This window comes from Martes martes, assembly GCF_963455335.1.
Source record: "Martes martes genome assembly, contig: scaffold_377, whole genome shotgun sequence".
In the NCBI taxonomy this organism is placed as follows: domain Eukaryota; kingdom Metazoa; phylum Chordata; class Mammalia; order Carnivora; family Mustelidae; genus Martes; species Martes martes.
Genome location: NW_027666544.1, coordinates 8,483 through 18,858, shown reverse-complemented (window position 1 = coordinate 18,858; position 10,376 = coordinate 8,483). Strand labels below are relative to the sequence as shown.

The following is a 10,376-nucleotide window of genomic DNA, read 5'->3' as shown; positions in this document are numbered from 1 at the left end:
TCCCAGAAAAGCTGATGATGTTCTCAAGGATCCAGAAACTGCACCATCCAAAAAATCAGAGCAAGGAAAACTTGGCATGTTAATCCACTTGCCCCTCTCCCCTACCCTACAAGCATGTACAGATTAAGGGTTCAAGGAGACTAAAGAAAGAGAGGCTCTCAGCAGGTAGGCAGGATCCTACTCAGATACTCTCCTACCTCACAACTCCACCCCATCCCATTTTCCAGAACCCCTTTAGCTCTAGCTCTCTAGCTACGCATTTTCTCATTACTGAAAATCCTGCCCTTAGTGTTCAGTTTTTCCCGGAATGCTATGATAGGGGAGATCACTGAGACAAGGTGGGGGTTGTATCTCCCGGGCAACCACGGAGTGCGCATGCGCAGTGGCTTTCTCAAGCAGGCAGCTCTAATTTGACTTCTGCAGGCAGCGGGATTTGGGACCAAAACTGTTCATCTCCCTTCTTCTCGTCCCCTCCCCCGGCAAAACGGTTGTGTCATTCTCTTCCCGAGGCTGACGAAAATGTGAGGAGAGTCTTCTTTCATTTGCTAGGAGGTGGCAGTTTGGGGGTAGCCCTTAGTGATTAAATGGATGAAAGGACAGAAAGCTTATGGGTACCAAGGGGTGAGGAAACATAAAACCTATGTCACTAATAGGCACATTCCCCCCTGCATCATAGGTGACTTTCCATATAACATCCACTCCTGAGCCAGGGCTCCCTTATAGAGATTGTTATTTGCAGGCTTTCTAGGGAAAGCTCAGGGAGAGCGGTGAGCAGGGTTAGAAGCTGCGTGAAGGATTAGGATGAAGAGAGCCAAAGTGCTCATCTTAACGGCTTAGGTGCAGACATAAACTGCACTGGCAAAGGTTGCTCGGCAGAGCTCCAGGTGGATTGTTCGATTTGACCCAATATCCAAGACCAGCTGCCTTCAGGAGAACCACTGTTGATTCCTAAGACCCACTCTTGAGAATATGGGTCTTCCTTATCTCTGCCACAGGCTTCCCTCTCCCACTTCCCCCTTTAACTGAACATTGTCTTTGTGAATCCCGCAAAAGGTGTTTTACATACCGATCCTGACTTCATAAACAACCTCTCCCTCCCCCACTCCAACCTTAGGTCCTGGAATAGAAGTAACTAAAAGACAACTTGTCCTCAGCCCTCCATACCACCTCATTATCCCCTACCACCACCTCGTCCACTGCCCCACTAATCTTTCGCTTGATACCTCCTCTCCCTCCCCTACCCCTTCTTGTGCCCCATTGCCTTCTCCACTGTCCCCTCCCAGCACCTACCATTTAGCTGGAAGTTACTCCTGTGGCCTCTCCTAGCACTCTAAGCTTATCCTTATTATACATCTTGTCGCAGCCATAAAACAATTACTGGTTTACTTCCATGGCCCCTCCCCCTTAAGCCCAGGGGTTCAGCAGGGTCTTCTTCACCTTTATATTCTAAGCACAGAGCATGGCAGGTGCTTAATAAATATTTGTTGAATAAAAGATTGCTTAAGCATAGGGTCTAATTCATTATAATTTTATTTTTCACTACGTTTTGGAACAGCAAAGCAAATACAGGTAAATGCCAGCTTTTTCTTTCCTTACACAAGAACAGACACAAAGAAGGCATCCACAGATAAGTGATTTTGTGTTTGTTTTTGTTGTGTGTGTTGTTACTATTGTTACTTAACTTTTGCACTACACCATTTTACTAAGTATTTCAAACATTTAAAGAACAACTTTATATTCTCCACATCATAGAAAGATGTAAATATTACCAATACATTTTACACAACTATTTTATCATTAAAATAAGACAGGAATGGTAAATGAGCAATTTTATTTATAAACACTGATCATGAACCTAATTCAAGGGTACATTATAAGGAAGGAATGAAGTACCATTAGGAATAGGACACAATAGCAAGCACAATGTGTACTTTCCACCCCAGCCCCGACTGACTTCTGATTTGGGGCCCCAGTGCCCGTTTTCCCAGGGCCTCTTTAACTGATGCCACACAACTAAAGTGATACATTTCCCCAGATTTCACATGGAGCCAAAGAAGAACATGGCAGTTGCCTCAGATCTTGCTCTGGCTTCCTCATCTTCAACAGCCTCCCTATATTGCTCTGGCCAGTCCTGTGGTTGCTTTCTGTAGAGCCTGGCCATATACTCCAAGGCTTTCATTTTGGTGGTTTCAAGGTGAGCACGAGGACCCCACAGAAGCTCATATTCAACTGGATTAGAGTAGGACAGTGGCCTGCATTCCAAGTAGCGCTGTCTCATAAGCTTGCAGGTGATGGCATGCTTTCTTCCTACATCCACACCAAATCTTCGAAGCATGTTCCAGATGTTGGCCTCTTTGACACGGTTGCCCATCAGGAAGATCAAACCCAAAATTGGCATCACATATTCTTGAGGGGGTCTCCCCAAGCTGTCTAACATCATTTGCTCTTCTTCTGATTCCGGTTGCTGGACAAGGAGGTATATGTGCTCACTGGTATCAACCTCAATCAGAGAGAACCCATAGAACAGATCAAGGATTAGAGTAGCTCGACTGAGGATATTTGGGAACACTTCCTCAAATTCTTTGCCAGTGTGAGCCAGTAGCTCATCCTGATGTATAGGCAGCAACTCCTCAGTGACATTAATGGCCAACTGGACCAAATCATTGGCCTTATCATTCATAGTGTCCTCTGACCAGAATTCCAAGCCAGCAGCCTGTCTTCTTTCTTTGGCTTTGTCAGCTTCTAGGGCCTTGTTATATTCTTCAGGCCAGCTCCAGGGTTCTTCATCATGGGCCTCTGCCACAAACTTCAGGGCTTCCATCTTCGTGATTTCCCTGTGGGCTCTAGAGCCCCACAAGAACTCAAATTCAAGGGGATTAGTGCCATACACTGGCCAGTACTCCAAGAACCGCATGCGCACAAAGTCAGTAATGAGCAGGTTCCTTGTGTTCCCAAAAAGGTTGTTGATCCTCTGGGGATCACCCAACAAATCAACCTTTAACAGCAGGTCCCAAATGGATGCTTCTCTTGCCCGGTTACCATTCAGGAGAATGTGGCCTAGGACCAAGGCCAGGAGACCTGCCTTTGGCACATCCAGGGATTCTGCTATCCGATCAGTGGTCTGGAAACCCCGTTTGCTGATTAGGTTGTAAATGTCAGCCTGGGGATCAAGAACCCTCAGGTTCAACCCAAAGACCTGATCCAGGTGGGCTGAGGCGCGTCTGAGGATCTCAGGGAACTGATCTGAGTATTCTCTGAGGAATTCCAGCATCTCTGCCTGCTGGATAGAACCTTCGGTTTGGCTTTTCATTCGCATGAAATTCACCAAAGCAATCGACCTGTCTTCCAGAGGGTCGTGGACCCTGAGCGCCCCCAAACGTTGGGACTGCTCTTCAATTAGGACCTCGATGTCGTTCGGGTCCTGCGCAGCCTGGGAAGCGCTGGCACCCTGAGGGTTGATTGGCGTATGAGGGCCCTGGAGAGCCTGGGGAACTAGCATGGAGGTCGGGGCCCCAGAGGCGTTACTAGCCTGCATCTCACCCTGGCAGTCGCTGTAATCTGCAGCGGTCTCTGCGCTGCCGCGGCGCGCATTCTGGCTTACCAGAGACATGGTTCCAGGAGCCAGGAGCAGAAACGCGGAGGTCAGCAATCTGTCAGAGAGAAGATGGCAGGAATGCTGGAGCCTCGGCCCAAGTCCTAAGCTGGAGACCCGGGATCGGGAGTGAGAGCTGGTGAGAGGAGTGATCTTTCCATACAAACAGCAGTGAGCAATGACCGCAACCCTCTCAGTGCTTAGCTTTGCCGCAGCCTACGCAGGCGCAGTCTGCTTCTGCGACATGGTGGCCACGCCCCGCTCCCAGCACCACCACCCCCCACCCCGCAACTCCTGCGCATTACCTCTGCCAGCAAGGCTAGGCTGAAGTGGTTACTGTTGAATTCAAACTTGTTAGGGCAGAGAATTCAAGAAAGGGGCCAAAAAACGGAGGTAAAGCAAAATAAACAAGGGATGGGAGATGTTCAGTGACCCTCTACTTGATAGTTTTTGTGTGAAGTATAAAGTATCACACTAAGAGACAGTAGAAGAGTCAAAGAGGAAGAGGATGCTAACAACGAGAATTATTTTATGGATCCATTAATTTATCCACACACTCAACAGACATTTCTTAAGTATATACTTCCTGCCAGGCACAGTGCTGGGGGTACATCAGAGGACAAACATATGATTTTCTCTTTCTGTGTGGGGTTTACATTCTGGGGTAGGTTCAAACGGAGGTGATAATAATGAGAGCTAACCATTATGAAACATTTACTATGTACCAGGCAGTTTCTGGTACTTCCACTTGCCCCATATTAAAACACTTAACGCTAGCTATGAGGTAGCTACTCTTAATGGTCCTCATTTTACAGATGAGAAAACTGAGTCAGAGAAATGAATTTACTGTTCAAAATCAGGCAGCAACAAAAGGAAGAGAACAGGATTTGAACCCAAGTCTGTCAATTTCAAGCATAAGTACTTTCTCTGACACCATCTGCCATTCAGAGTTTGTTTAACCCTATTCATTTGAAATGACTCAAATAAAGTAGATGGAAATAGTTGCTCTAATGTAGGGTCAATTAACATATGGTATAAACACAGAAGGAGCAAGCAATTAATTACAGCTTAGTTTGAGATATCTTGGAATGGGGCACATGCCTCAAGGAGGAATTGAGCTCTAAGTGATGGCTAGGATAGAAAGGATCCATAAGGGAATTCTAGGCTGAAGGATCACCTTCAGAAAAGACCCAGAGATGTGAAAGTACAAATAAATTTGCATACAGATGGTTAGCCAAAGTAGCTAGAGCCAAAGTCTCCTAGGATGGGTGAGAAATGAGGATGCAGATGGTGAGTCAGGAATAATTGGATTTCCTGCTTTCTAATTTAGCAGTGTAACAGAATTGGTTGGGGCCCCACAGAGTGGGAATGGCGGCACCAGAACAGGGCCTGGTTATTTAGAGGTTGGTCATGTGTTTGAGGAAGCATAATCCAAGCACTTTGACCAGGAAGAGGGGTCAGCTGCTTTATTTTCAGGGAGTGCTATCAAAATAATTGGGCTAAATCCTAGCTCTCACCCATCAAGTTATGTGGTTAAATGTTGGGAAAGGAGAAAAAAATTACATAAGGTTGCCATCTGCAGCCACAATTGAAATCCTTCCTTAAATTCTTGATGGTGATAAATACTGTTACATTTAGTTATCCTGTGCTCAGGAATTTCTTCAGAGAACACTACTTTCACATGTGGAGGCCACTTACCTCGGACGTTTTCTACATGTCAGATGCTTTCTTACAGTAGCAAAGCACGCAGTTTAAGACCATGGATTTTGCCATACTGGGCTATATAAAACAATGTTTATACAAATGAATATGTATGTTTTACAAGATAGAAGTGTGTGGTTTGTGTGCTGATTATATCTTAGGAGAATCTTGTAGAAAGCAGCACCAATTTTGAGCTGCAAAAAAAGTGTAACTGAGATCAGATCTGATAGGATCCCCCAGTCTGGTCTTTCCATTCCCCCAGGAGAGCACCAGGTTCTTTGTCTAGACAGGTGCTGCCAAGGTATAGATTCAGAGGGGATTTTTATTCTCCAGTCACAAAAGAAAACATAGATGTTTTCCTGAAACCCAACTCACATTTTGCTATGAGTTAAAACTTTTTTTAAAAGATTTTATTTATTTATTTGACAGACAGAGATCACAAGTGGGCAAAGAGGTAGGCAGCGAGAGAGAGAGAGAGAGAGAGAGAGAGAGAGAAGCAGGCTCCCCGCTGAGCAGAGATTCCCGATGCGGGGCTCAATCCCAGGACCCTGGGACCCTGACCTGAGCTGAAGGAAGAGGTTTTAACCCACTGAGCCACCCACGCACACCTGAGTTAAAACTTCTAATAACCTTCCATCTATTAACAAAAAAACAACATTGAATGGTAGCATTTTACCTCTGAAATAACATCTTAATCCAATTTCACAGATTTCAAGTCCTTCACAAATTGGTCCCTACCTGAATTTCCATCTTCATTTTTATCTCCCAGGGCTTCCATTCATGAAATCTACTCACAAGTCACATTAAGCTACATTCTTGGTCTCAGACATTTATATTCTACTGGTCTCTGATGTAATTCTAGTTTTTGCTAAATGAAAAATTAAGGAGTTGTGACTGTGAATGTGACATATGGTATATTTTACATTCTAAGCATGAATGAAAAAGATGGGACCATACTCGCTATTCTGGACTTCTAGCAATATATTCTGACATCTTTTTTGCAATTTAAAAACATGAATATCTTAAAAAAAAACATGAATATCTTAAATTCCGATGTGAGTGAAATCATAGGGTATTTGTCTTTTTTCTGACTTACTTTGTTTAGTATTGTACTTTCTAACTTCATGCATATTATTGCAAATGGCAAGATTTCATTCTTTTTATGATTTAATTTTACATATATACATATACATATATATACACATACACACACACATATATATACACACACACACACACACACACACGACATCTTCTTTATCCATTCATCTGTCGATAGATGCTTGGAATGCTTCAATAATTTGGCTATTGTAAATAATGTTGCAATAAACACAGGAGATCATATATCCTTTTGAATTAGTGTTTTGTATTCATTGGGTAAATACCCAGTAGTGTAATTGTTGGATCATAGGGTAGTTCTATTCTTAACTTTTTGAGGAAACTCCAAACTGTTTTCTTTTTTTTTTTTCTTTTCTTCACAATTTTTTATTGCAGTATCTTTTTTCTTTAGCACCTTTGGTTTTTTGTTTGTTTGTTTGTTTTTTTTGGTAATTTTATTTTTTTTTCAGTGTTCCAAGATTCATTGTTTATGCACCACACTCAGTGCTCCATGCAATACGTGCCCTCCTTAATACCCCCGACCAGGCTCACCTAACCCTCCACTCCCCTCCCCTCCCAATCCCTCAGTTTGTTTCTCAGAGTCCACAGTCTCTCATGGTTCCTCTCCCCCTCCAATTTCCCCCAACTCACCTCTCCTTTCCTTCTGTTTTCTACAGTGGATGCACCAGTTTGTATTCCCACCAACAGTGCACAAGTTCCTTTTTCTCCACATCCTCGCCAACATTTGTTGTTTCTTGTGTTTATTTTTATTTTAATTCCAGTTAGTCAACCATAGAGTGTTATATCAGAATCAGATATGCAATAACGTGATTCCACAATTCCATACATCACCTGGTGCTCATTACGAGTGCACTCCTTAAACCCCATTACCTATGTAATCCATTCCCCCACACCTCACCCTCTGGCAAGAATCAGTTTGTTCTCTATAATTAAGAGTCTGTTTCTTCATTTGTCTGTCTCTTGTTTTTCCACTTTCATCATCTGTTTTGTTTCTCAAGTTCCACATATGAGTGAAATCATATGGTATTTCTCTTTCTCTGACTGACTTATTTTCCTTAGTATAATACTCTCTAGCTCCATCCACATCCTTGCAAATGGCAGTATTTCCTTCTTTTTTATAGCTGAATAATATTCAGCTATTGTAATTTGGCTATTGTAAATAATGTTGCTATTTGGTCATTGTAAATAGCAATTTGGCTATTGTAAATAATGCTGCTATATGTATCCCTTTGAATTAGTGTTCTTGTATTCTTCAAATACATACCCAATAATGCTATTGCTATATCACGAGGTAGTTCTACTTTTAGGTCTTTAAGGAACCTCCATACAGTTTTCCACAGTGCCTGCACCAGTTTGCATTCCCACTAACAGTGCATGAGTGTTCCTTTTTCTCCATATCTTTGCCAACACCTGTTGTTTCTTGAGATTTTAATTTTAGCCATTCTGACAGGTGTGATATGATATCTCACTGTAGTTTTGATTTGCATTTCCCTGATGGCGAGTGGTGATGAACATCTTTTCATGTGTCTGTTGACCATCTGGATGTCTGGAGAAAAGTATGTTCATGACTTTTGCTCATTTTTAATTGGATTATTTGTTTTTTGGGTGTTCAGTTATACAAGTTCTTTATAGATTTCGGATACTAACCCTTTATCAAATATGTCATTTGCAAATATCTTCTCCCATTCAGTAGGTTGTCTTTTAGTTTTATTGATTGTTTTTCCTCTGTTGTAGGGAAGCTTTTTGTTTTGCTGCAGTCCCAATAGTTTATTTCTGTTTTTATTTCTCCTGCCTCAAGAGACATATTGAGAAAATTGTTGCTATGTCCAATGTCAGAGAAATACTGCCTGTGCTGTCTTCTAGGATTTTTATGGTTTCAGGTCTCACCTTTAGGTCTTTAATCCCTTTTGAATTTATTTTTGTGTATGGTATAAGAAAGTGATCCAGTTTCTTTATTTTTTCATGTAGCTATTTAGTTTTACAACACCATTTATTGAAGAGACTGTGTTTTTCCCATTGCATATTCTTGCCTCTTTTGTCAAAGATTAAATGACCATAATAATCATGGGTTTGTTTCAGGGTTTTCTATTCTGTTCTACTGTTCTGTGTGTCTATTTTTGTGCAAGTACCATATTGTCTTGGTTAGCTTGGTAGGATAACTTGGTAGGACAGCTTGGTAGGATAACTTGAAATCTGGAATTGTGATACCTCCAGATTTGTTTTTCTTTTTCAAGATTGTTTTGGCTATTCTTGATCTTTTGTGGTTTCTTACAAATTTTAGGATATTTTGTTCTAGTTTTGTGAAAAATGATGCTGGTATTTTGGTAGGGATTGAATTAAATCTGTAGATTGATTTGGGTAGTATGGATATTTTAATAGTATTTTCCTTCTAACCCATGAACAGGAAATATCTTTCGGGGGGGCATAGAATATCTTTCCATATGTTTGTGTCATCTCAATTCCTCTCGTCAATGTTTTGTAGTTTCAGAGTACAGGTATTTCAGCACCTTAAGTTTATTCCTAGGTATTTTATTATTTTTGCTGTAACTATAAATGGAATTGCTTTTTTATTTCTCTGTTGTTTCATTATTAGTGTATAGAAATGAATGGATTTCTGTGCATCAATTTTATATCTTGTGACTTTACTGAATTCATTTATTACTTTTTCAGTATTTGGTGGGGTCTGTAGGATTTCTATATAGAGAATCATGTCATATGCCAATAGTAAAAGTTTCAGTTCTTCTTTACCAATGTGGATGCCTTTATTCCTTCTACTTGTCTGATTGCTGTGGCTAGGACTTCTGGTATTATGTTGAATAAAAGTGGTGAAGAGTGGACATCCTTGTCTTGTCCCTTACCTTAGAAGAAAAGCTCTGTTTTTCCCTACTGAGTATGATGTTTCCTGTGTGTTTATCATATATGACCTTTATTATGTTGATGTATATTCCCTGTAAACCTACTTTGGTGAGGATTTTTTAAATCATGAATGAATGCTGTATTTTTTCAAATTCTTTTTCTGGACCTATTGAGAAGAGCATATGATTTTTATACTTTGTTTTTTTAATGTGGTGTATCATGTTGATTGATTTGTAAATATTGACTCATCCTTACATCCTGGGAATAAACTCCACCTGATCATGGTGAATGATCTTTTAATGTATTGTTGTATATGGTTTGATAATATTTTATTGATGATTATTGCATCTGTGTTCATCAGGGTTACTGACCTGTAACTTTCTTTTTATGTGATGTCATTGTGTGGTCTTCATAGGAGGGTAATGATGAACTAGCAAAATGTATTTGGAAGCATCTCTCCTTCTTCTAATTTTTAGAATAGTTTAATGATAATAAGTATTATCTCTTCTTTAAATGTCCAGTAAAATTCACTTGTGAATCCATGTGGTCCCAGACTTTCATTTTTTTGTAGTTTTTTCATTACCAACTCAATTTCATTTCTTGTGATATGTCCGTTCATATTTTCTATTTCTTCTTAGTGCAGTTTTGAAAGATTGTATGTTTCTAGGAATTTATCTACTTCTTATAAGTTATCCAGTTTATTGGCATATAATTACTCCTAGTATTCTCTTCTATTCCTTTGTACTTTTGTGGCATCATTTGTTACTTCTCCTCCCTCATTTTTTATTTTATTTATTTTGGTTCTTTCTCTTTTTTGTCTTGGTATATTTGAATAAGTGTTTGTCTTTTTTTTTTTCCTTTTCAAAGAACCAGCTCATGGTTGAATTTTTTTTAGTCTTAATATCATTTATTTCTGCTCTGATCTTTATTATTTCCTTTCTTCTACTAACCTCCAGCTTTGTTTGCTCTTTTTTTTCTAGTAAAGTTAGATTGTTTATTTGAGGTTTTTCTTGTTTTTTTTTTAATTTTATTTTTTTATGATAGGCCTGTTTCATTATATAATTCCCTCTTGCAACTGCTTTTGCTGTGTACCAGAGATTTTGGACCA

The 10,376-nt window shown here is 40.4% G+C and overlaps 1 protein-coding gene across 1 annotated transcript; it reads right to left on the bottom strand.

The window, feature by feature from the left end:
- Positions 1–2,038: 2,038 nt before the first annotated feature.
- MAGEE2 (MAGE family member E2) lies at positions 2,039–3,610 on the bottom strand (the record flags this gene model as incomplete). Its single annotated transcript, XM_080831499.1, has 1 exon — positions 2,039–3,610. The coding sequence occupies one exon, from the start codon at positions 3,608–3,610 to the stop codon at positions 2,039–2,041; it is 1,572 nt and encodes a 523-aa protein (XP_080687625.1).
- Positions 3,611–10,376: the final 6,766 nt, after the last annotated feature.